At 41.0% G+C, this 27811-nt stretch overlaps 3 protein-coding genes across 4 annotated transcripts in view; 1 reads left to right on the top strand and 2 right to left on the bottom strand.

Moving 5' to 3' along the window:
- LOC134799325 (serine/threonine-protein kinase D1) overlaps positions 1-9855 on the bottom strand; it is a 95214-nt gene extending 85359 nt beyond the window's left edge. The window contains exon 1 of the mRNA XM_063771716.1: positions 9546-9855. The gene's annotated coding sequence lies outside the window, so the exon portion shown is untranslated. The remainder of the gene's footprint in view (positions 1-9545) is intronic.
- On the top strand, positions 1212-7380 carry LOC134799174 (juvenile hormone esterase-like). 2 transcript variants are annotated; one of them, XM_063771569.1, is made up of 5 exons: positions 1212-1999; positions 3464-3639; positions 4472-4670; positions 4823-5595; positions 5951-7380. In XM_063771569.1, the coding sequence occupies exons 1-5, from the start codon at positions 1808-1810 to the stop codon at positions 6573-6575; spliced, it is 1965 nt and encodes a 654-aa protein (XP_063627639.1). In that variant the 5' UTR covers positions 1212-1807; the 3' UTR covers positions 6576-7380. The 2 variants fall into 2 exon arrangements, with proteins under 2 accessions (XP_063627639.1, XP_063627640.1); XM_063771570.1 differs by lacking the exons at positions 1212-1999; positions 3464-3639 and adding an exon at positions 3910-4053.
- Positions 9856-12193: 2338 nt separating the features above from the next.
- LOC134799273 (high affinity copper uptake protein 1-like) overlaps positions 12194-27811 on the bottom strand; it is a 29596-nt gene continuing 13978 nt past the window's right edge. The window contains exons 2-4 of the mRNA XM_063771651.1: positions 16436-16582; positions 13716-13951; positions 12194-12717 (exon numbers count right to left, since the gene is read on the bottom strand). Coding sequence (XP_063627721.1) covers positions 12516-12717; positions 13716-13951; positions 16436-16567 — 570 coding nt within the window. The 5' untranslated portion in view covers positions 16568-16582 and the 3' untranslated portion in view covers positions 12194-12515. The remainder of the gene's footprint in view (positions 12718-13715; positions 13952-16435; positions 16583-27811) is intronic.

Here is a 27811-nt window from a genome sequence, read left to right as displayed (position 1 = left end):
ATGCACGAGTGATCCTATAAGGGTTCCGTTTTTTCCTTTTGAGGTACGGAACCCAAACAAACGGCACAAGATGGCTTATTATAGACTTGTACGTAGGTAACACCTAATTTAAAGGTACCTAATTTTTTAATGCGACATGGAATCAAATGTGAACATTTTACTAAATTCCACACAACTAAAAACTTTTCAAGTTCATGGTTGGCGGCCAAAAAACGAAAGTACCGTAAAAGTATTAAACTTTGCCCACCGCGTCACAGTTCAGCAAAAGCGAAATAACTTAAAAGTAGTTACAGACACACTTTCTGGAGAAAGTGAAGAATACACACACCACGAAAAAGGAAAAGTGTGAAAGAGTATCTGTAACTACTTTTAAGTTATTTCGCTTTTATTCAACTGTGACGTGGTGGGCAAAGTTATGTTAAAGGTCTCTGCCCACTACACCGTATCATACCATGACCGTAGTAGGAACGTGTCAGACAAAAAAATATTCTTTGTATTAAAAAGTATGAGACTATGCCCACTAGCCCGTTCCGTCACCGACCATACCCGTCGCGTACAGTCGCCATCAGATATATAGGAGCGGCCAAGGTGTTCACAATATCTGAACACGCGCTCTAACGCCCTGACAATAGAGGCGTGTTCCGATATTTGTGAGCACCTTGGCCGCTCCGATATATCTGGTGGCGACTGTACCATGCACGGACCGTCAAAAATTGTCGGCGAGGATATTTTGCCGGTGCCGAAACGCTCCATGCACGGTACGCAACGTTGCAAGAACGGTGCTTGCAGGCGGCGAAACGGTGAGCATACGGGTTATAACCGCTTATAGTGACCGTTCTAAGCCCGTTATAAACGCGTTGCCATATTTCTTGCTCGCTCTTGCCAGTCTGATAACTATTCGGTCGCTCTTTCTGACGAGTATTGCTCTCGCGAATAAAACGCGGGTACGAAGGGGATGAAACGCGTATGCTACGGGGATTATAGGCGGCTGCTATGGGGATGATACGCGGTTACTACGGGCACTAAACCCGTTATGTACAGATATGAAACAATGTGGATACGGTGTAGTGGGCAGAGACCTTAAAGGGTAAAGTTTTATACTTTTACGGTACATAATATATGTAGGTCCTAAAGTCAAGAACGCCAGCGTAAAAAAGGCTCAAAGCATTACAGTGATTGTAGAATAACCCCACTGCGTAATAATATTTTGGGTTATCATAATATAGACAATACGGTAAACTATTTTCCTAAAAGCATGCGTTCTATGAGAATGTTTACTCTACACGCGAATGTTTAGATTAACCAAGTGTTATGATAATGGCGGGGTTAGCCGCCGTAATCATTTTAGTACGATCTTTACTATAATCAGGACGACTGGCACACGTACATAGGTACACTTAAGATCAATGGAAGCGGGTCACGCGTATTCATTCTTCTAGAGTGTTTCCTGTTTGTCTGTGTAAAAAAATAGTAACAAGTATGGAGGTGTAAAGGTGGTAGTGAAGTTTTAACCACCGACCTTAACAACTTGCTGGCAGTATTTTAGGCAAATTAAAAGTCCATCTGCGTCTTCAAAATGTTGTCTGCGAGTTGTTGACGATAACGCTGCTGGTTATAACGCTTATAAGTCTTATGACAGTCGAATATTGATTTAAAAGGTGATTTCTGTGCGAGAGTGTCCTGTGATTGTGTAGATAGAGTATCTCTGAAGTCACAACATTGCAAAAGTTTTTAATACGCATGATTTTGCTGGAATTGTGTTAAGGTTTGCAATGACTATACAGTACAACCGACATCTGAGGCCCTGATGCGCTTGTTGGTGCTCTGTAGCGCGCTGTGCCATGCGCTGGCTTTGCGAGCCCCGCAGCTCCGGCCGCCGCACCGCGACGTGGTGACCAGCTCGGGCACGGTGCGCGGGTACCTGGCGCGTCACCCGCCACACTACGCCTTCCTCGGCCTGCCCTACGCGCGCCCGCTTCCTGCCCACGCCAGGTTTAAGGTCAGAGCCCCCTGTGTGTTCTACACGACGAGGCCACAGCTCGGGCGTGGTGCGGTACATACCTGACGCGTCGCCCGTCGCCCTACGCCTTCCTCGGCCTGCCCTTCGTGCGCCCGTCTGCTGCCCGCGCCAGATTTAAGGCCAGAGCCCCACGCCAGTTAAGGTAAGAGCAACACTGCAGTGTGTTCTCACTATGTATCACTACATGTGTGTGTGTGGATGTGTGTGTGTATGTGTAGGTATGTGTCACTGTGTGTTCTGCGGGTTACAATGCTACCGCCGCCGTACAGCAATGTGGCGACGAGCTCATACGCATTACGTCCTCCTCGGCCTGCCCTAGCTGCTCCTCGTTTAAGGTGACTGGCAACGGAATGACTTAACATTCAGTTTTAACGGGACACGGTCTTTTACAGTATTTGACTTTGCGGGAAAACGATTTCGTTTTCCAGTAAACGTCGAAACAGATCAACTTTGCTTTCTGTTTTGTCACGGTATTGTCAAAACATAACGATACTGTAGAATAAAAAGGCTTAAGGCTTGGATCCAGTTTTTTAATGTTTATTAGAAAATATTAATTCACGACTCTTGCGGATTTTCACTAAATGGGGAACAAAAAATAAACAACAAACAGTGAACTTTCTAGAATCCAGGGCTTTAATTTTACTAACTAGTAAATAACAAAGGCCCTTCCTCATCCCCGCAGAGCTGGACAATGACCGTCAGCCGATTTAGTCGCTGATAAACGTGAATCCCATTATCGACGTAAACACGCTGATCGCTATCGCCTCGACTATCGCGGCGTCACGCCCATGTTTTAAAATAACTAATTTATCCGAGTGATGTAAATACTATCGACGAACATACGGTTGTTTGAGCGAAGTGTAAACATAGGAACAGAAAAACTTAGTAACAAAGCTGTCGTTACGTGATCGCGAATGATTGCCAACACAAATGTTTAGGCACTAACACTTGTAGCAGTTGTTCTTCCGCTGATATACAACACACGTGGAAGCGCTCTAATATGATAAGCTGATAAATTTGGCGGCCCTGTGCTGTGCGCCCCTGTGGAAACTGAGTAATTGAAAGTAAATTATTCTGTTATTTTCGGTGAAATCAATTAACACTAATTAAGGTTTTACGTTAATGTAAGTTAGGTACTTGCACTAAATGCTAATAATAATATGTATTAGGTATGTTGTTAGTCAAGTCAACCTACTCAAAAGTTATATCATACGACCATTTTCACTAAGAACTTTTCCTATCTCTTCCTACCCTAATAATCACATTTCATTTGTAAAGCAATTACCGGTGACCGGTGAAAGACTTGACTAGTTGTGTCAATATGTTGTCTAAAAGAGCCTTTAGCGGGGGTGGGTGATGACCTTCATTGTAGTGCTACAAAGGAATGGATTTAGGTACTTGACAATTCGGTTAGGTACTTGACAGTAATAATGTTGTTCATAGGCTGCAGAGGCCCCCGTGCGATGGGACGGCGTGTTCGAAGCGACGTACCGTGTGCGCTGCGCTCAGCTCGGCCAGCGCGTCGATGCGGCGTGCCTGGTGCTTAACGTGTTCGCGCCTGAGCACGCCACGTCGCGCCCCGTGTTGGTGCACCTGCACGCTGGACACTTCGCCACCGGGTACAGTACTATAGCCTCGCGCCTGCAGCTGGCCGGCGCGGCGACGCGGCATGCCTGGTGCTAACATGTACGCACCCGAGCCGGGATCTGGTTGGTGCACCTACACACCGGACACTTCGCCACCGGGTACAGTACTATATTAGCCTCGCGCCACCGGGTACAGTACTATATTAGCCTCGCGCCTGCAGCTGGCCGCCGCGGCGACGCGGCATGCCTGGTGCTCCACATGTACGCACCCGAGCCGGGATCTGGTTGGTGCACCTGCACGCCGGACACTTCGCCACCGGGTACAGTACTATAGCCTCGCGCCTGCAGCTGGCCGGCGCGGCGACGCGGCATGCCTGGTGCTCGACATGGACGCACCCAAGCCGGGATCTGGTTGGTGCACCTGCACGCCGGACACTTCGCCACCGGGTACAGTACTATAGCCTCGCGCCTGCAGCTGGCCGGCGCGGCAACGCGGCATGCCTCGTGCTCGACATGTATGCACCCGAGCCGGGATCTGGTTGGTGCACCTGCACGTCGGACACTTCGCCACCGGGTACAGTACTATAGCCTCGCGCCTGCAGCTGGCCGGCGCGGCGACGCGGCATGCCTGGTGCTCAACATGTTCGCACCCGAGCGGGTTCTAGTTGGTGCACCTGCACGCCGGACACATTGCCACTGGGTACAGTACTGTATAGCTGCTAGTTAGCTGCTGTCGCTACACCAGCCTATATTGTAAGTGCCTATGTCAGAATCAAGTCCGCGCGATTTGAATAACCATGGGAGGTTTATACTCTCTAGTGAGATAATGTAGAGTTCAAGATAATGTTCGTTTGTTGTATTCCAGATGGGGATCTCACAGAGGACCTTCGCGTCTCCTGAATCTGGGCTATGTAGTGGTGACGCTGAACTACCGGCTCGGTGCCGAGGGGTTCCTCTGCTTGGGCACGAGCGCGGCGCCCGGGAACGCGGGGTTGAAGGACCAGGTGGCTGCGTTGTCCTGGGTCCATGAGAATATTGACAAGTTCGGCGGCGACTTTTCGCAGGTTAGATGATGGGATACGTAAGATACGTTAGCATGACGTGGTTTATAATCATTTAGTTTCGCGTATGTGGAATGTCCGAGAATGTTTCTATTCAAAATCCTTTGTCATAATGCAAAATTCCTATGTTTTCATTTCAAGAACCTTTCCCACAGGTGACCTTGTACGGGACGGGCACGGGCGCCGCCGCTGCCGAGCTGCTGCTCCTGTCGGGCGCCATCGACGGCTATATACAGCGAGTGATCCTGGAGTCGGGCTCGGCCCTCGCGCCGACTTCGCTCGCCGCCGATCCCGTCGCCGCGGCGCTGGACGTAGCTACAAAATTAGGCTACGAGGACAATGGCAATAACACAATAGACGACCTCGCTGTGTTCTACCAAAACATCGCGGTTGCGAAAACACTGAATCATTCTAACAGATTTGCACCCTGTGTTGAAAGCCTTGCAGAGTACTATTCAGCTTTATTGATTAAAGACCCTAAAGAAATTCTCCAAAGAGCCATATTCAAGCCTGTCCCTCTTTTAATAGCGTATTCAAAAGAGAGGTTTTATGACGGTGACGACATGTTCCATAATGTACCGAATAGTTTCGAAGATCTTCTGCCAAATAATTTGGAGTTCGAAAGTGACGAGATGAAATTTAAAATTGGTGAGCAGGTGAAAGAGACTTACTTTCATGAACTGGAGACGGGTGTGGGTATAGTTGAAAATTTTGAAAATTATATAAATGATGTGTTCACGGTGTATCCGATTGTGAAGTCTGCCATCCTTCACGTGGCTGCAAGCGGCTCCCCGGTGTACCTGATGGAGTTTGTACCCCGTGGTGATAGCATATTTGAATATGTTTTTAGTAAAGAGGACTTTGATGAAGAAGAGGAATTAATTGCCCAGACATTGGTGGCCATGTGGAGTAATTTTATGATGTATAGGTGAGACTCAACAGTAAATATGCCTATATAATGTCATATTATTTATTTGTTTGTGAGTTCCACTTTAATCTTGCTAGAGTTTAAAAAACACATAAAATTTATTTTTTTATTCACCATTGTAATTTAGTAAAGCTACGAAGCTATATTAGGCCTTTTACTAACCTTATAAACAAATTAATGCATACAATGATAACAATGTATAAAACTTTACCAATACTTAACACTTAATACTTTAACAAAGTATGTAGCTTTATCCTTGAATATAATAGTTTCTTTCACTTCTTGATAATTTAACGACGCAATGAATATTACAACTCACATGCTGTTTAAAAATTCAGACATCATATTTTTCCAGTGACCCTACACCCTTGAAATCCACGCTATTGCCTGTGGTATGGCTGCCAGTCACTTTCCGAATAAGAAACGAGAAGCCAGACATCAGCTCCGCCTCGTGCCTTGTGTTTCATCTCGGCCCGATCACGATGTCAATGGGCATGCCTTCCTCCATACACACGTTGCCCATCTGGGACCACATCTACGATAAGTTCTATAAATCGCACACACCAAAGCTTGAGCTGTCGGAGAGTGATGTCTTGTTGTATAATGAAGAGATTGCTTTCATATCCAAAATGATTAAACAACCACCTGGAGGAGACTATAATGCAAAGAGTGAGGAAAATGATGACAATGTGAATGTTGAAATTGGTAGTGGTGTAAATGATGATAGTGACAGTACAGAACAAGTAGATGAGAGTGACAGTACAGAACAAGTAGATGAGAGTGACAGTACAGAGCAAGTAGATGAGAGTGACATTAGAGAACAAGTAGATGAGAGTGACATTAGAGAACAAGTAGATGAGAGTGACATTAGAGAACAAGTAGATGAGAGTGACCATAGAGAACAAATAGATAAAAGTGACAGTAGTGATTTATATGAAGATTATGAGACTAGACCTGATGGTGGAGCTGGAAATGAATAGATAGAATAGGGGAATAATTAAAAAGGAAATGTTAAAAACAAAGGGGAATGCAAAAGGTACTCCTTACAGCACATTTGGTAGAGATTTAAATATGTACATGACAAGTTACTGATTTTATTGTAACCAGTTTATTTCTTTGAAAATGTGCATTCCTATTTTTGTGGTATAATAAATAAATACCGCTTAGACTCAAAGAGCTAGTGTATAAGTGTATTATCCGTCCAGTCCTACTTTATGGCGCTGAGACGTGGCCGGTTCTTGGAAGGCACGTTCAGGAGCTTCGCGTTACAGAGATGAAGATGCTGCGATGGATTTGCGGCGTTACGCGCACTGACCGCATTCATAACGAGTACATCCGTGGCAGCCTCGCAGTCCGTGACGTAGCAGAGAAGCTCCAAGAATATCGCCTCCGGTGGTTCGGCGACGTTTGTCGTAGGCCAGCTGACTACGTAGGAAACATATGCCTTAACCTAGCCCTTGATGGCCCCCCACCCCAAGGCAGACCAAAAAAGCGATGGCTCGATGTCTCGTGAAAGCAGATATGAGCGTGAACGGGCTCACACGAGATGACGCCCAGGATCGCGCAAAGTGGAGGAAAGCAAGTAGAAAAGCGAACCCTGGCAAAGGGCGGGATACCGCTAGGTAGAAGAAGAAGAAGAAGAAGAAGAATAAATACTTCTTGCCGTAGTGTGCAGTTTTTGATGAAAAATGAATACCTTTTAAATAAAATTATAGTTGTCAGTGTCCAAACCTCTTAAACACTCTGACAATTTGTGCAGAGTGTTAATGTTTTGTTTTTAGATAAATAGGTTCAATAAATTTCTTTCTTTCTTTTCTTTCTACAGGTTGCAGGAACATTGGTCTATGTCTAACAATGTATGAATTAACATTACAGCATGCAATTTGTAATCAAATAAATCATTGTGAAGCATTTAAACTTATTGTTGACTATAGTTTGACAAGCACATCAAAATAATTACATTTACACAAAAAGGGTTAAATTTGTAAGAAATTTTACACAACTTCTTTGGCGAATAAGTGAATATAATATCTGGGAGACCAAGCTTTGCTTGCAAAACTCAAAAATGCGCGTTTTCCCAGAGATAAGACCTAGCTAGATCGATGTTTCGCCCCTGAAAACCCCCATATAGCAAATTTCATCGAAATTGTTAGAGCTGTTTCCGAGATCTCCGAAATATTCTTCTTCTTCTTCTTCGTCGTTATCCTCACAGCTGAGGGTCGTGACCACCATAAGTAGCGCTATCTATAAGAAGTCTCCAGGCTGCTCTGTTCTGAGCCTGATGAAGTGCGGACTGTGTGCCACTATTAATTGCCTCCAGGAGAGGATCCGTCCAGCGAGTTGGAGCTCTGCCTCTACTTCTTGTTCCCTCGACACGGCCAATCATTATGATTTTCTCGAGGTTGTGTATTTCTCGTCTCGCCACGTGTCCAAAGAAAGAAAGAGCTCTCCGCAAGCAGACCACAGAGAGAGGAGTGAGGACTTTTAGTTGGCTTCGGATTGAAGCATTGGTGCGGCGTTCAGTCCATGACACTCCCAGCATTTTACGCCAGCACCACATCTCGAATGCGTCAATCCTATCCCTTAGCCTAGCTTTCAGCGTCCATGTTTCGGAGGCGTATAGGAAGATAGAGAATATGAGTGTACGCATTAGTTTAACTTTTGTACTGCGGTAGATGTTGCGATTCCTCCATATCTTCTCTAGGCGCGTTACTGCCGCCTTTGCAATCTGAGCTCGACGTACCACTTCTCTCTCACAATCTCCATCATTACGAATCAAAGATCCCAAGTAAACAAACTGTTCTACAGACTCTAGTTCGCGCAACTCGAACGTTCTCTGGGATTTTCCCGCTCGGTCGACAAACATCAGTTTGGTTTTGTTCCGGTTTATCCTTAATCCGTACTCCACACTAACGGACTCCAACTTTTCCAGCAGTTCCGCTATCTCACTTTCGTTTGCGCCAATGATAGTAGTGTCATCAGCAAACCGCAAGTTGTTGATAAGGTGACCACCGACTCGGATACCACCCTTCCAACCTTCCAACACTCTGCGCATTATGTGCTCCGAAATATATAACTATATAAATAAAAAAATATACAAGAACTGCTCATTTAAAGGTATAAGATATGAGAATGGGTGACAGTAAGTTAAAAGATTAAACAAGTTTTAATTATAATTTCTTTAAAATTAAGAGACAAAAATGTGGTGTCCTAGAAAAGCTCTTGTCTATTAATGATAATTGGGATTTTCACAGTTGACATATTCTGCAATGCAAATGTTCAATGAATTGTAATTGCCAGCATAAAGATCATTATCAATTCATTATTTTGTTATGAAATAACAAGTTTTCAACAGTTCCAAGAATTCCCACTAATAGTTACAATATCACTACACCTTATAAAACAATGTCCCCCGCCATGTCGGTCTATTTGTGTGTTTGTTTGTTTGCGATAAACTAAAAAACTACTGAACGGAATTTCATGTGGTTTTCACCTATCAATAGTGATTCTTGAGGAAGGTTTAGTTGTATAATTTGTTAACCCGTGCGAAGCCAACACGGTACAACAATAAACGCCTGCTTGCACTTATTAATGGTTAAAAAAAAATTCAAAAGGATTTTTATTTCCTACAAAGAATTATTGTGAGTGGAAAGCAAGGTGCAAGGATTTCAAAATTAAAATATAAACTTTCGTGAACGTACTGAGCAGTTAAAGGGTGGGAGCTGTTGTTTACGCTAAGCCGCACATTGCCCCAGATACGAGAAGGAGGCCCGACACAACGTGCAGCGGCCTACGCAGCTTAGCGGAGCCCCGTCAGCAAACAAACCCTTATCACCACCCCTACGGACGGTTCCGTGTTGCAAACTACTAGTAAATATTGTTAATTAAATCGATACATTGACGTAAAGAGATCAAGAAAAAATATCGACGTCGTCAGAAACTACCGTTACCTGAACTTTCGGCGCTCCGCACACGCCAGCCGCGACTCGTCCACCTGCTGCCACTTGCCACACTATAACATAGCTCTCCCGGAACCTGTCGCGCACCACTCCGCGTTATACTTAACAAATGTAATTAGAAAAATCAACAAGTAAAAATATACAAGACAAACACGGTCTGACCACCCGTCACACACTTGACATGACACGAGTTGCGTTTAGAAACCAACCATGACATCATGAAGTGCGTTTAGATCCGGTTTAGTTTAATGTATTTAATAGACTTCCAAAATTTTGAATTACTTAAATAAATATTAAAATATTTTTATTGCTTTGCTGTATCACCAGATTGATACAGCAATTCAATAAAAATATTCTTAAATCACATTCTAGATTGCAAGCATGTCTGTAGTATTCCTGAACGCATGAAGCGTTTTCTGAGTGCCTACCGCGAACATGGCGAAACACGAAAAGAGATCGACAATCGAAATTAAAGCCCAGAGGGCCTACCGCGAACCACGTTCGACGTGTTGCCTCCCTGTCACACTTACGTACTAATTTACAAGTGCGACACAGAGGCAACAGGTCGAACGTGGTTCGCGGTAGACCCTTAGACCGGACAATTTTTGCCAATCTGCTACGGACGCAAGTGCTGAGCGGCTACCGCGAAAACCGAAATTCGCAAATTGCGGGGATCTTTCTCTTTTACTCCAATGAAGGCGTAATTAGAGTGACAGAGAAAAATCCCCGCAATTTGCGAACTTCGATTTTCGCGGTTATAGCCCTGGTTTGGCTCGCCGATTTAAACCGCCGATTATGACCGATATTACCGATAAAAATAATGGAGGGGCAGAATTTCATAATTCAAAGATGCCTAACTTTTTTATAGTAATAGCAAGTAATAGGGTAATAGCGAATCGCGTGATAATTTTTGGGGTGGCCAACTGAACTGATACGACAGTGCGGTCAATTGCTGATATAAAATACTCAGGCGTTACATAACAGTGTCTCACATCTTATACCTATCCTATTGCATTCTAATGGAAGTGGGGTTCGATTAGGTAACCTAATCACAAGATAAGTGAGTGGTATATTTTACATACGATCGCGATCCATGAAATTTATTGATACGAGCCGTGGTTCCAATCTGCGACCTTAAGGCGCGATTCCACCAGTGCAGTGCAGCACTGTGCGGCACACTGGTGCAATTCCCCCTAGAGGTGGTTTATTTCGATTATGGAGCAACGAGGTAAATGGTTTCGGCAGTAGGTAGATAAGAAAATAAAATACGGAACCAGTTTTTCATCAAACATTGTATTAAAATTGTAGGAATGTATGAGATACCGTTCATTAAAAGTATTTACAAAATATGTGTCCGATTTTTTTCCCTTAAATCTAACGCAACAATATGATGATAATTAATTACTTATGTTACTTATGATATCACAATTTTACATATATATTTTAAGTGGATTCCGCCTGTACTATGGACAATTTTATTAATTATTTGAGCGGCATACGTCGTAGGCCTGATTCTTCTTCTCTTATTTAGAGTAAAACAGTTACGTACTCTGAAGCTCATATATCTATCCTGAATTTCATATTTAAGACAATAAATATTGTCTTAAAACATTACATATGTATATGTGTTTATAGCGCTTACCTACTTATGGCTCTACACATGATACAAAATTACAAACTATTAGTTGGAAGACAGAACAAACCCTAATTAATAAGGTTATATTTTATAACCTTTAAAAATGTATCTTATAGTAGGTAGGTATATGTAGAGGTCCTTTTGTATTTGGATGATACATGATGATACAAACACTAGTAGAAAATTCTTAGAAACCTTTAAAATTGAGATGTAATAAACTGCCTTACATAGTAGGTAAGACGTGTTTAGCATAGATTACATAGAAAGAGGCAAGATAACAATTCGTACAAAGCAGTACCTATACTATACTTGAGCCAACTTGTGTGAGCTTTGACTGATCTCTACGAAAGATCATGTCTAATGCCAGAGATATATTATGTAATTCAAGTCATTGCTGAGTAACAAGATGCACATTTAATTTGAGCATGATATCGATATGTCGGTATTTAAAAAAACAACGGGTTGCACTCAGGGAGTGCCGGCAGAAGTGAAAACTCAATGACTAGTGCAAAATGCACTATGTATATTTGAGGTTAACGCCATCTAGCGTTATTTCGTCGCATTACTTGAAACCCCGAAGCACATCACTGTTAGTGCTCATATTAATACCAGTTAGAGCGAAACTCACTAGATGGCATTTAAATCAATAAAGAAAAACTCAATGACATTACATGTAACAGGTCCGTCTTACGATCACGTGACCGTCTTACCGTGACGTAATCTCACGCGAGTTCAAAATTTTTCCCCACCTCAAAAAATGCACAGCGCCGCTAAAGAAGTTTTCACTTCAAAAATGTCCTTATATTGACACCCTAATAGTATACATATATGTAGGTACCTATCATAGTTTTGAATAAGACACAATAATTGAGCATTTGCAGCATCTGACAGTCAGATTAGAATTTACTCTAATGAGAGTAATTCTTGTCAGATTACCATTTTAATTTTGACCATACTTGAGTACCTATCACCAGGCGTGGCTCACTCACAGGCGCTGTCTGTTCCGATCTTCATTGCTTCATAATTTTAACGGTGTCCAATACAGCTGCTCTCCTTATAAGGCTTTACTTATTTTACAATATAAATATGCAATTCATCGCTGCACTAACTTAGATCATGGTGGATTTTCTCACTTAATCTACTTAATATAAATGAGAAAAACAACTTATTCTAGCCGCGAGTGCTGGACCAAGCTAACTCTTTGCAATGACACAGTGTAGAATGTTTATCATAATCGTCAAATTTCATACGAAAATATGACGATGGCAGTTTCACACTTTATTTTTATCGGTGCAGAGTTAGCTCAGACGAAGTAGGTATATAGTCTATTGACAGTGCTCCGTGACGTCGACGACTGTGTTCTTCCGCCAGCCGAAGCAGAAGTAGCCGACGGCCAGGCCGGCGACCAGCGCCACGCACAGCCACACGTTGTAGGTCATGAACACGAGCATCAGCACGTACGAGGCGGTCGACTGCACGATGTGGAGGAGGGTTTGGATGAAGTGGCCCGTTGATAGCATTGAGTATCTGGGAAATTAAATAGGAATAAAATTAAAAGATGCCTGCGAATATATTCGATCTGTTTAAACAGACAGTCTTCATGAGATAAACTTGATTCTTTTATTGTATCTTCGCCACAGCTCGTCATGTCGTCATAAGGAAAATGGATTAGTTATTTGCGAAAACCCTCTGAGCTCTGAGTAGGTAGTCGAGTATAATAAAGTCAATTGGTAATAGACGCGTAGGTACCTATGGGCAGTGTTGGCCGAAAGTTAATGCAAATTGAAAATGTTGGCCATTAACCATTATAAATTGAATCGTAAACTGTAATCGTCCGTTACGGTTTAAGGTTCAATTTATAATGGTTAATGGCCAACATTTTCAATTTGCATTAACTTTCGGCCAACACTGCCTATGGGGTTATAATGGGCTTAAAACCCAAGAAGTACTCTTGGGTTTTAAGCTGTTGGTTTCTGGCAAAATCCGACACGTAGGTCGTCGTCAAAGTATCTGGCACAGTTAAAGTGGAGGTGGGCAGGACACTTGGCGAGATGACTGATGTTACTGAATGGTGGCTAAGGCGAACAAAACGAGCCGGTCAGATGACGGACAATACAACGGAAGAACAGCGCTGGCTTTGCCAGCAACATGCTGAGTTGTGACCCTTTTATGGCATTTTTCACTAAATGTTATACATTGTATATTTGTCAACATGTTTTTGTCATCTGTGTTTGTTTGTCATAAATAAATGTATTTCTATTTCTATGATATCTGCTGAACGGCTGGGATAGGACTTGACCGAGGAGAGTGGCCTAATAAAGAAGAGGCCTTTACTCAGCAGTAAGTACATATACAGACCTGCACCTAACAACCGTCTCTTTTTGACCCAGTGGTTGACTGGTAGAGAATGCCTTATGGCATTAAGTCCGCCATTTGTACTTATAATTTTATGTGCAATAAAGTTTAAAATAAATAAATAATAATAATAATATACAGGCTGATAGATAGAAGCTGCAATAACTCACTTGACGACTGCAGTGCCCCCGCAGTTCCCATTGGCGCCGCACTCGTTCTTGGTGATGTTGACCTGCGAGTCGCCGCGCACGGAGGTGGCGCGCGCGTGCAGCGCCTCGCGGTAGTACTTGAGCCCCTCGTACAGCACGCCCGCCAGGAAGATGGCTACCGCTGAGCCGAACAGCTCCAGCGCTGTGGTGCTCATCCAGCCGCTGAACAGGATCTCTTGGCAGACGCCCGTGTGGAACTGGATAATAATTCAAAAAACTTCATATTAAATGATTGAAATGGAAAGGAACATAGGGCCATATTGTTTTATTATTGTTTTATTAACTGAAGTAGGTACATAATAATTAATTATGTATTTAATTTTAATAAAATCAAATATCATCTCGTAGTGAAAATAGTCTACGTGATTTGTCTATTGGCGGCAACTATTGATTAAGAGATGACTGACATCTAGCGGTGAGTAGTTGTCACCACTAGATGTCGGTTAGAATAATATTTGATAATATTGATAATATATATATATATTAGCGCTCTCTATCAGTATAATGTCGAACTAATAGCGAAGTGGAAATGTAAATAATTTGAATGAAATCTACTAGATGGCGCCTAAATAAGTAACGGTGTTGCCATCTATTGGTGAATAGAAAAACCTATTTAGTTAGTTTATTGACGATGGCGCTGTTATTAAAATTAGTGCCTATATCTGGAATTCAGGAATGTAAAGAAATAATTTGTCTATCGGCCAATAGATGGCAAATTAAATCATATCAGCAAGTATTTTTTGTATAACATTGTCTGATTGTAGCCATTGTGGGTAAAATACAGAAATGCAAAATAATACCGGAAAAAGTTATAAATTAGTATTCTGAGCGCGTTTTCCCTAAATTCTTGGCGTTCTCACGCTCTCACTGTATTATTCTTTTTGGTATTACTGACCGCATCCTTTAGCGGTGCCAAAACAATGCGTCTGCACAGGAAACGCGGGCACCGAGGTATGTGTAACACTAACACACTCGCAATTAGATGTGCATATTAGGCGCTTTTCTTTCTTTGTCAAAGCTTTGCACAATGTAGTTGTCATAACAAAATAAAATAGTCTTCTATTTATTTTGTTTCCATTTCCATGTATGTATGTAGACAATAGGAGTTTAAGAAATGCTGCGAAAGTAGCTAAAGATAATTAAAATTTAGGTTTCTTAAATCTTAGCAAATCTTAGGAATCTTAGGATTAGGAATCTCAGGATTTAATTATCTTTAGCTTTGGTCTGCGCGAGCCGCTCTTTAAGTAAAATTAACCCTTTGAGAGTTCTTACAATACTGAAATCAACACTTGTGGATCTTTGAGCATCCTAAAACTAGTGATTTCTACTGCAGTTGGCTCTTCTTCTCAAAAGTTTGCCGAATAAGGTTTTGCTTTTACTAGCGTCTAGTGTCATTCTGTTTAATGTACGTAGGTGTTGCCAACAACTCTATGATAATAAGCTGAACTGTTGCTATAGTCTCACTTGCAGCTCTACCGGCATATGGACTATGATATGAGTGTGAACTATCAATGTGAACCACAGAGATAGGATGTGGTCAGACCTATGCGTTCGTTGCTATCTCCACACGACCGCAGACACTGACATTGTCATGACTTTCCGAAAGGAGTATTCAAGTAAAGCATGACCTAAAATAATTAGTACCTAACTACTACATTATATCCGTACCAAGTTTGTATTTTTGTTTAATTACCAACCGTAATAACATTTCCGAGAGTTATCAGTTTACTTTCGCTTCATCATTATTATCATTGAGCAGTTACTTATCTACACGAAACTTTGACCAGATTTCCAGTTCACGTTTTTTTTTATTTGGGAACGGGCTTTCTAGCGGTCGTTGTTTTATCAAAATCGGTTCTGTGCTGGCTTTTAGTAGGGTTCCGTACCCAAAGGGTAAAAATGGGACCCTATTACGGCTATTACTAAGACTCCGCTGTTCGTCTGTCTGTCTGTCACCAGGCTGTATCATGAACCATGATAGCTAGGCAGTTGATATTTTCACGGATGATGTATTTCTGTTGCCGCTATAACAACAAATACTAAAAACAGTATATATATAGTAAATATTTAATGGGGCTCCCATACAACAAACGTGATTTTTTGCCGTTATTAGGGTTCCGTACCCAAAGAGTAAAACGGGACTCTATTACTAAGACTCCGCTGTCCGTCCGTCCGTCCGTCCGTCTGTCACCAGGCTGTATGTGGTGATCTGTGATAGCTAGACAGCTGAAATTTTCACAGATGATGTATTTCTGTTGCCGCTATAACAACAAATACTAAAAACAGAATAAAATAAAGATTTAAGTGGGGCTCCCATACAACAAACGTGATTTTTGACCGAAGTTAAGCAACGTCGGGCGGACGGGTAGGGCGGAGTACTTGGATGGGTGACCGTTTTTATAGATAATGGTACGGAACCCTTCGTTTGGGAGTCCGACTCGCGCTTGGCCGGTTTTTTGCTTATGGTACGCACTTGGCCGGTTTTTTTTCGGTACGTGGTCGCGAGTTGTGTTGTGAACCTTACTTCCCCAGAGGCTCTGAGCTCTGGGCCAGAGCTATATCGGCGATCCTGGTTCTCCTTTGGAGTTTCTATACCACTGTAGCTCGCTCTGTAGTACCAGTTTATTAGATGAACTTGTACAGTAGTTTTCTAGGTTAATAGGTAACCAAGGAGTGCTTACCACCATGGCGTGCATGTGTCCGGAGCAGCCGTCGTCCATGTCGTGGTGGTCGTGTGTGGGTGTGGCCATGCTGCCCATGTTGGCCATGTCCATGCCGGGCATGTGTGCGTGCGCGCTGTGATCGTGCGCCATTTTACTCTGCTACAGCTGGAAGCAAAAATACATGTTGGTTAGTTCAGGATTGGATTTTGAAGATGGGTGGGAGTTTCAAGCAGCTTCACTAGCATCGCTTGTTGCAGCTTACATTAGATTATTTTAGCAATTTTGTGGGTAGTCCCATGGGGAAATTTGTTTATTATATAACCACCATTACACATATTTGACATTTAGGACCACAACCCCCAAAATCACCCACCTACCTACTTCTCAGAAAAGTGAGCAAGTAAGTGCGGCGCCGTCATTTATTTATTTCACGACCATTCGCCACTTGTTCACGCAACAGGTGTCAGCGATGATGCGGAATTTACGTCAAGTTCAAGAGTAAACAACAACATTAGTAAGCACGTATAACAAGGACTTATTTCAGTATATACATATAAATTATAAATATAAATTTAATGATTAATCGAGTATATGTAGGTATTATTGTTAAGGAGCACCACATTGAAGTCTACCAGCGTGCGCGCACCGTGCGTGTGAATTACGCGGCCATTAGCGAAGTGGGTCAGGTTCATCAGTTCATCACACCGCACCGCCGCCGCCGCTGCGTGCGTACTGCGCATTTCGGTAACCTATGACCAAATGACTTAACAGCTGCGTAAGGGTCCGGCTCCACTGGTGCGTTGTGTTGCGTTACGTCGCAGCATCGACGCTGCTACATTTTTATTTTTTATCATATGCCCAATTAAATGCTCTGCGACGACGCGACGCAACGCAACGCACCAGTGGGTACCCTCTTTAACGGTGGCAATATGAACTTGCTTATTATATGAATAAAATAGAATCATACCGAAACAACAAACACAACCGACCTGAGCTCACTTTAAAGCTTATTTTGATCAATGTCACTAAAGAACGAAGAATGATAATTGATAAACCAAAGAGTAACACGGGACCTTGTTTAACTGCTGTAGATCATGTAGATGTAGGTACTTCAGTAACAACACGCCCAACCAGGTAGGCTAAGGGTCAGGCCAACAGGTGGGATTTTTTAATGTTTAAATATTTTTATAACACGAATATGAGTAAATTCTTAAGGGGCCCACTGATTAACAGTCCGCCGGACGGTATCGGCCTGTCAGTTGTTCGGAACTGTCAAAATTTTATTCTAACTGATGACAGGCCGATACCGTCCGGCGGACTGTTAATCAGTGGGCCCCTTTAGACGTACCTTTTATTTTTTTGATCCAGAAAGATTAGCATATATCGGCCAACAGCACCGAAACTGTTTTAGCCATAAATTGCCTCGGTGTAGTTACACTATTGGCTCGCGCAGCTGCACTGCAGTGAAAGCCATCATTGCACAAGTCGCGCCGGCGCACTCGGCGCAGTGATAACAAGCGATAACAAAGTATGTAAGTAGTATCAACACTTGTCGAGTTCAGCTAACTAGCACCTTGTTGAACCAGGTTAGTTAGTGGCTGCAGTGGCTGCTAAAGTTTGCAAAACCTTAGGTCTGTTGTTGTTGTTAAGCCTCATTTTGGGTCATCGCGCCAAACTAAAGCCAAAAGACTTTTGGGACCTTTTGAAAGAATTTATAAACTTACGTCAATAAAGCTTTTTATAAACAAGCATACAGCTTGATGGTAAGCGGTTACCGCAGCCCATGGACGCCTGCGCTTCCAGGGTGTTACAGGATGCAATACCGAATCTTAAGTATAACCTTTTCATAAAAAATATTACAAAAGAGACGATAGAGACTCCGGTTGGATTAGATTAATGTTCAGTTAAGAGTGTTGCTTTTAGTGCGCTATTAATCTACGATCTGATGCAAATATTAATTATTAATATTGTTATACTGGTATCACCGTACCATCAATTTCATAACCTTGCTGACAGTTCCGTAAAACTCTTTGTTTGACATATATATGTTAGTTCTTATTAATCTCCAAGCCCACGGCGGCGCGAGCGCCGGTGAGCGGCCGCTGTGCGCCGAATCGCGACCTCGCGCTTGCGCAATACTCGCGAGAGCTGACTCTATAGATCGAATAAAAACGATAACCACCCGACCGATAGCTCTGCGGACACAGAGACAGACCAGCTTAATACTGATCTCTGAGTTAATGTAGTTAAGGTTAAGGGAACCTATTGCAGTCTTGCAAAATTTATTTTCGAATTGTGTTGCATTTTATTTTGAATTACCCTGCAATCTCCCCGTTTTCCTCATTGGATATCCGAGGCTGCATATAATTCAGCATAATTTATGGAGCTAGCCTCAATTAGGGAGTGAGAGTAGGAAGCTCGGATTTATATGAAACTATCTTGTCGTAATTCAGCGACAATATTAATGTTTTTCTTACAAAATGGTTGCTTGGTATCGGTACAACAATTTAATACTAATGATTTCCTCAGTGTTGTTATCATTTAGGTACATTTAAGTTATACATTTTTGTTTGAATGAATGAATATGTATTTTAAAAGTCAGATTGATCGGTCGCGTATAGGTAGGTAATAATACGTGAATGTATTTAATGTCAATTGAGATCACATTTGATTGCTTTTAAATTGATTGGGTATTTCCCATATTTCGTCGATGTTTTATACTTTTTCCTGTTGCTTATTGAACGCCTTCGGCCCTGACATTACCTACAATAAGCGTATGTTTGCCGTGTATCGCAGGGCAACATCGTGTAGCCCCGAGATAGCGGTGCAATCATCGTGTCCATCATTATGGATGCGGTTTTCCGCTTCATAACCAAGGGGTTTTTACATAGTAATAACTGCAGAGTAAACACGATTTGCTTCATGAATGTATTGATAGTTCGGAGAACTAGCAAATATAAGACCGTTGAGGTTAATAATCCATTCATGGTGCAGTGTGCAGAATATGTTTTATCTAATATTGGATCTCTACTTCCTATTTGTTTGTTAGTATTGGATCCGTAAATTCTCTCGGAAAGATTAAATATTCGCTCATTTTCTTTTGACGACCATTAATATGTATTCTTGTAAATTGACGTACTTTAACAATTTATAATGTAATGCTATATTATGAAAATAAATCTAATCTAATCTTCCCAAATCTAAATCTTGGCACCATGGAACTACTAAGGAAATACTCCCAATTTTCTTTTACGTTACTACTACAGTCGGCCTCTACGTTCATTCGTCGAGCCAAAAAATCATAAGAATGTTTGGAGCGCGATTTAAGATGAATATTTATGGGTACAGTCGTTACAGCCGCGATGCCGCTCACCTTGAGCCGCGAGATGCGCACGCGTCTACTCGGTCCTCCAACAAGTAACACACATAATTGACCACTTATACCTATACTTTATCCCACCGTAATAAGGATTACGAACGGGCAAGTTACCTGTAACGAAGGCTCTTCGATACTGGTTCTTGGATGCAATCGGAAATCCCCAAATAAGGATACGACATGATGTATGTGAGAAAAGGCTATCAGGGGATATTTTATGATAATTTTTAACCGGCGAGACGCGGTAAGTCAGTGACGAAATCGACGATAAAACCAATGACTATTCCATAAAAATCGCTAATACAAGTAACAAACCCGATTAATTTTCTCCAGCGCTGCATTTCCTCGCAGGTGGAAAACCACTATCTGCCTCTTATTAGCCGTTATTACTCGTATCTGCCGTCTATATCTATTTAAGTAAGAGAAACATTGTCCATTTTCCTTAAAACACCTGACATATTAGGAAATACGACCACACTTATTCTGGCGGGAAAAAGAATGACAAATGGCTTACCGAGAGTTTTGCAAAATAATTATTTAGTTAGGCACTTCAAATATAGATAAAACATTTATTTACATACAATATATATACAGTGGTACTACTAAACGAAATTAATAACTAGCTTAAATCTAAAATAGGCCCTTGAGGCATTGTACCAAGGATGCTGGCGGCATTTCCTCGCTGTATCGCAATGCTGATACGTTGTGCGAGGTAGCCGCCAGCTCTTCGGTCACCAGTTACGTCAACCAGACGCTTCGCGATTTCTGCGAACAACTTATGCGCGCTGGGACCCCATGGACCTAGAGTTTCAACACCAAATGGTACAAAATGGTACTCTCTACCGAGGCTCTTATATTTGTTACGTTTTAGAATTTCGGCGCTTTCCGCCGCTCCGCCCGCTTTTACAGTAGTCCGTTGGAGGTGGGACGGTGCCAGTGTGTCTAATATAGATTAGTTTCTGTTGTGTAAAGTCCAACCTAAGTGAACCGGCTCGGTACAGGTGGATAACAAAACAATGGTTGACATGTGTGGTTGTGTAACGAGTAAATCGTAGCATATTGTTCATGCGCGCGATCAATTGCCTGTGTCCGGAGCGACGCGGGGCACCAGTGGCAGCGGGTCACTTATTTATATTTTTAAACTTTACAACACAGAATAAATATAAAATGGAAAACATCTTTTCACGAAATGTCTACCAGTCATCCGTTGGGCTAAATACAGACACGTAAGTTGGTATTAAGAGACAGATTAAAGAAAAAAGATTGGTAAGTAAGAGTACAGGTCATTTAGTATAAAGCTTAACACTAATTTTCCTGCTCAACCTGTGGTTAAGTTAAGGCGGTTAAGGCGGTAGGAACAAAAATGCGACTAATCCAAATGATAAGGACTTTCCCCATTGATTTCAGCACTAGCGTGCCTTTTGTTCGGATTCTAGACTAGCTTAAACATCGTGATAGGGAGACGTGTCCGCTGGTATTAGAGCCCCACCTTGAGGACGATTTCGATAGTTCTCGAGCGCTAATTTAGCGTCTCAGACTCACGTCTTAATAATGCCTTTTGTTGGGTGGGACCCTAGACTCTAGGTTTTAGAGTTGAGATTGAGGACAGGCATTTTGGCAGGTTTGCATTGGAGCCCCACCGTACCGGGGCGATAGTGCATGATTGTTCAGTCAAGGGCAAAAGTATGTATACATTTCTTCACCTTAACCCATTGCAATAAGGTGAAAAAATGTATACATATTTTTGCCCTTGACTGTTCTAGAGCGCTAATTTAGTGTCTCTACCATTCCGATTGAATCACTTACACAGTTACTACCTATGTCGGATCTCGGGACACATTCCTGATTTCATACTGTGTTTATCATTGTATGAATAAATGAAATAAAATAAAATATATTCATTCAGTTATATATAGGTATACGGATTATACCTATAGGATAAATGTACCGGCAGAAAAGAAAAGAAGCTAGGTAGGCAGGTAGGTAGGTTACTTACGTTGACAGATTTTATTTATTGCTACTGTTTCCTACTTTACGTGTCATAATACGAGTTTTTACGGCAAGGTAAATAATCATTTAGTTTAGAACTCGACTCTATATCGATACCTACCTAAGTAGTAGGTATTGGGTTGTGTTGTTAATTAAAATAAATACACACAAGTGTCCACTTCACACAGTCAATCCAACATATGTGACATTGAGGTAACTTTGAGGTCATTGCCTCATTGCTCACAATTTACACCTATCTAGTAAGTAATCTATTGTTTAGATGTAGAATTGTAGATATGTAGTTCCTATCTGTTAGATAGTGTATAATATGTATCCTATCTGTTAGAATATGTATAGCTATAATAGATAAGTAAAGAAAGCAACTGTATCGACGCCATAAAAACGAGGGGCTAAAGTCATAAATTTGTACTTTACAAAAAAATAAAATAACTAAGTAGACATGTAACTTACACACTATACGTAGGTACGTAGAGGAGGTACGTGTATGGAGGTCCGTATGCTTTAAGTTCTCGTTATCTAACTACTGTACTGCTAAAATGTCCGACTACTCCAACTACTAAACTTGTTTATAAACGCAGGAAGTCTTAAAGATCCACAAAGATTGGATTTGTAAAACACTCAACATAGATAGCAAACACTCGACGGATGTCCTAAACGGTCTTACATGCCGCTGTTATGTAAACTAGGACCCACTAGAGCTGCCTTAACATCGAGCTAAAACTGCACTAAATTGTAAACAAAGTTGTAATTGTACCTGGGTACCATCCGGCTGAGGTGGACAACAATTTTGCCTCCTAGAATAGATTCACTGCTTTCTCAAAACAAGGATATCCTCATGTGTTTGAATGTAGTTTCGCCAAACCGGGATTCCTAAAATGTGCCCATTAAATTGAAGGTACACATTATGAATACTGCTTACAAAAGCAGCACGAAATTAAAATTGGTTAAGCAACCTAACATTAAAAATTCATTATAATAATCTTTAAAAGTGTGGATAAAACCGCATATATATAAAATTAACAGCGCATCAATGTGATTTGAGTTGACTTGTTGGTGACATGACAATGTGTCATCATCATTAGGAGGAGTAAGCACCGTGAAACGACTGATGTTTACATTAAAGAGCCGCGCTGCGTACGAGTTCTTCATTTGCTGTTGCCATATCAATGCTATATGTACTATACAGTAAGTTCACAAGCTACAGTTTTCACCAGTAACAAATCTTATTACAACAAAAGAAGGTGAAAAACAGTTGTGTTTTTTAATTTACATATAAGCAGATTCAGTTGCGACTGAAGCGACTGACGAGCAGTTTTCGTGAAAAGCCGGAACTTAAATGATAATAAACCGAAGTTTCATAACCGTACCGACGAGTTGACTTTGAGCTCGAGCCAGACTTACAGGCCTATTCGGATTTCGAGATAATCACAAGATCTTGAAACGATTTAGAGATCAACTAGATCTACATTAGATATCGACTAGATGTGCCTTGGATATCTAAGTCATAACTTGTCGAAATCGTTCAAGAGGACCTCCAGAATCGCGGAAACGTCAAATTTGACATATCTATCTTACAAATATCTTTAAATTATCCGTATCGTAACTTGTTGAAGTCTAGTAGAAATGTAATTCATTTTCCGAATCGAGCCGTGAGTGTGGAGAGCCATATATCATCCGTTTGAAAATGTGACCTTTTTATAGTAGCATTTCCATATTTTGTCCCTGCATAGTCGGTGCAAAGCAAGCTTAGAAAGGCTTTAGGTAGCTAGGTATATACATTTCAAATTAGGCCAAAAACAACATTAAAGATTCATATTTAAGTATTACACAGAATGTGTCATGTGTACCTACTCACATATTACGAATCCTCTCGTCAACTCGTAATACACTATACAAATGATACAAAACTCGTATCGAGATCACTGACACTGCAGTTCTGTAGCTGGTGACTAATTGCACAATATTCGCCTGAATCGGTTCAGTGTTTAACTCTACTGGTAAAATAGAAAACCCGTTGACTTTGAACTACTGGTGGCAACTTTTGTGGAAACCAGAAGTGTGTTGCAACACGTTTTTTGTCTTTAATTAACTACAATTATATTCGGCTGACATTGAGCAAGTGCAAGATTTAATGTTGAGAAATTTTACATATGAAATAAAATTACATTTTTAAATTTAGTTTTTGTGTAGGTAATAATTTATTATTACGCCTAAGTATCTCGCTAACCTATCGTTTTATAAGTACTTTAGGACGATTCATCATCATCTCACTTGAACTTGACCGTTTTCCCATAGGTTGGTCTCTCTGACACGTTTTCTTCAGAGGAGTCTACATACGTTGTCATTGTCAAGAGCAAACTTACGGCGCGATTCGGGAAACGAATTAGAGATTCACTAGATATGAGATAGTAAAGATATGTGACGTTCCATGGTAAAAGGTACCTTATGACAGCTGGCGCTTACGCTATTATTAATGCCGCTCTAATATACAGCCGGGGCAATGGTACCTTTTGCCGTGGAACGTCACATATACTTTTACATTTACTTTACTTTACTATTTCATATCTAGTGAATCTCTAATTCATTTCCCGAATCGCGCCGTTAGCCTGATCGGAGTCTAGTCTCTATAAGATGAAGATACTGTTGCTGTTGTAGGTGTAATTACATTGCTCTTAGAGTATAATACGTGGCTAAGAACTATACATATAGGCAGAGATATATATAACTCCGTATAAGATAAATAAAGTCTAAGAAAATAAAAAAACCGGGCAAGTGCGAGTCGGACTCGCGCACAAAGGGTTCCGTACCATAATGCAAAAAAAATAAAAAACAAAAAAAGCAAAAAAAAAAACGGTCACCCATCCAAATACTGACCACTCCCGACGTTGCTTAACTTTGGTCAAAAATCACGTTTGTTGTATGGGAGCCCCATTTAAATCTTTATTTTATTCTGTTTTTAGTATTTGTTGTTATAGCGGCAACAGAAATACATCATCTGTGAAAATTTCAACTGTCTAGCTATCACGGTTCGTGAGATACAGCCTGGTGACAGACGGACGGACGGACGGACGGACGGACGGACAGCGAAGCCTTAGTAATAGGGTCCCGTTTTACCCTTTGGGTACGGAACCCTAAAAACGTGCCTCGGAAATCAAGAAAAAGTCATTCTCGAATAGATGGCGCCATACCTTTGGCCTATTCTCACCTAGATGGCGTTGACGACACCGTTTGATATTTAACAATTATAACACATATCAGTGAAAGAACATGGGTCAATATGGAACAATAAAAATTAAAAATCATTTATCCGTAAACATATTTTGATTAATTTAAACATTTCCAATTTTATTTTAAGTTTTATTCGTGTGTCGATAGATGGCAGTAAATGTACCGTGACTACAAAATTTACTTTGGCAATAGCCCTCTATAGGTATTTGGTCGGTACATAAAACCATTGCCCTGCAACAGCTGCTTGCATGTCCCGTTGCCCGCGAGCTGCTCGCGCATGCGCACTGCGTCGTGCTAATTGCCGCGCAGCCTACTGACTCCGTAACGAGAGATCCTTGCGGGGAAAACATACTTACTTCATTCTCTTACACATACTTTTTACAATTCGTGTTTTGCTCTTTGTTTTTTAATAATTCTGAAAGCTAAACAAAAACAAAACTTGGTGTACTTATTGGTACAGGTTTTAGTTAACTGTAGGTAAATGAGTCAGCAGCCATTATGTTGTAACAATAAATATACTTACTGAAAATAATAATAATTAAAGGAATTTCATGAATACACATGTGTTTACTTGGAAACGACGCATTAAGGATGACACAACTACTTCGTTTTTGTAGAAAGCATCATGCCGCTATATTATGAACATTTGCTAAGTACTCAAAAATAATCACATAAATAAGCCTTAAGTGTATAGTCATGGATGGACTCTTGAAAGAAATTATTGTTTAATCTTTTTTTTTTTTACAATAAGAATCACAACATACAAAAGTAATGTCTCGATGTGAGATGAGATATGGTACCTGAAGGCCGGAGGCCGGTGCTTGATGTCGCAAGGCGGTCGACAGGTAGGCAGAGTTACGAGATCGGAGGGCCGGTTGCGAAATTACATTTCGACCAACTCTTAATTGTTTTTATCTTTGAGTGATGGTCGACCGCCAGCAGCGGATCAGCGACTGGCACTATTCGCTTGGATTAGTTGTTACAGGTGACGAGTCAGGCTAAGCGCTAAGCTAACCCTGCACCGGATTTGATAGCACATCAGACTGTGCATGTGTTCTTTTAAATGCCACAATTTCATAGTAGTTTTACGTTTATGATAATACTTCCACTGTGCTATAAAAAACGGTGCAGAATTAGCTTAGCCCGACTCTAGATCGGGAGTTACCAAAATCGTTGACTATATAATATCACCCTAGTTTTTCCCTTTTTGTCAATCGAGAATTCTATTAAACGATCTGACAATTTAACACATAATTTTTGTGTCTCTAGAGACTGCTAGTACCTAATAATCCTTTGAGATATCAGCGTTTTGTAGGCACCACTTTCCGCAGAAGTAGTAGTCTGCCCTTCAACCCACAATTATGGGTAATTAGAAATGACAAATGTTCCAATAAAATACTTAATTATAACTTATTAAACAGTGGTCACTATCAGCTGTTGACCGCGATACGACTCGATAGCGGGACCGCTACAACCAGCTACTGTCCCACAGACAAACAAACATACCTACATACTAAAATGTTATCACTGCACCTCCTAGTTGATGTTAGGGTACGATACGGTTTAATCGATTACTGATAACGTGGTGAGTAGTTTAAATGTTTTGAACCAGATTTTATCGATAGTTACAACATTGGACCGTTTTTGTTTTCTTTAGGATTGTTTTATAAAAGCATTAGATTATTATTTGTTCTGACTCTCATGCCACAGCAATGTTTAGTTTTTAAGTTTTTGAAATTTATATGGACGTTAGTCTATAAGGAAAATCTAGAAATTATTATTTTATATAATTATAATTGAGGTAAAAGGTACCTATATATTATATTAGGTATGATTCAAATTATAAAATAAAAAAAACCGGACAAGTGCGAGTCGGACTCGCCCACCGTGGGTTCCGTACTTTTTAGTATTTGTTGTTATAGCGGCAACAGAAATATAAATATATAAATAGAAATATAAATATCTGTGAAAATTTCAACTGCCTAGCTTTCACGGTTCATGAGATACGGCCTGGTGACAGACAGACGGATGCACGGACGGACGGACAGCGAAGTCTTAGTAATAGGGTCCCGTTTTTACCCTTTGGGTACGGAACCCTAAAAATATCAAGTCGTATTATGGTATGGTCGTCTAGAATTGGAAAATATTCAAGAAGTTTGACAAACAATTAGGTACTGTACCTACATATACACATACACTATTGAGAAGAAAAATTAAACAAAACCCTTGCGGAGTGAGAGTCAATGGGTAGGTAGAGGTAGGCGTATTCAACAATACCTAAAAGTCTCATGCTTAATTGAAATATTATGTAAGTTTTATTTTAATCAATAAAGCTGTTATTAGATAAGTATCTAATAAGCTGATTCACCCAAGCCGGCCCCAAACTGAGCACTGTATATTTCCGCGGGTTCTTTGCGTGTTGGATGCATTGTCGCTACAACAACACCTACGTTTTGTTGTCTCGAGCCAGATTAGCCGCGCCGTGTGAAACTAAACAATCGAGTGTGATTTATGCGACAAAGTTTCTTTAGGGAATACATTATCATTATGCTCTATTATGTACTACACTTCTAGTTACGTGTTTAACCAGAGCTATGCATCTATTACCTGCAACTAGTTTTTATTAAGGTAACACGTAACACCACATAATTATAGTACAGACTAATATTTTAATCAATATTGAAAAAGGTATTGGCCACAAATTTCCTATACATTTTATCATTTATAAAATTTGCATTGCTCTTGCGTGTAATTATGTTCGTATTGTTTGTAAATATAGA

The sequence above is a fragment of the Cydia splendana genome, chromosome 18 (genome assembly GCF_910591565.1).
Source record: "Cydia splendana chromosome 18, ilCydSple1.2, whole genome shotgun sequence".
Classification (NCBI taxonomy): domain Eukaryota; kingdom Metazoa; phylum Arthropoda; class Insecta; order Lepidoptera; family Tortricidae; genus Cydia; species Cydia splendana.
This window is presented reverse-complemented; position numbering and strand designations above follow the sequence as displayed.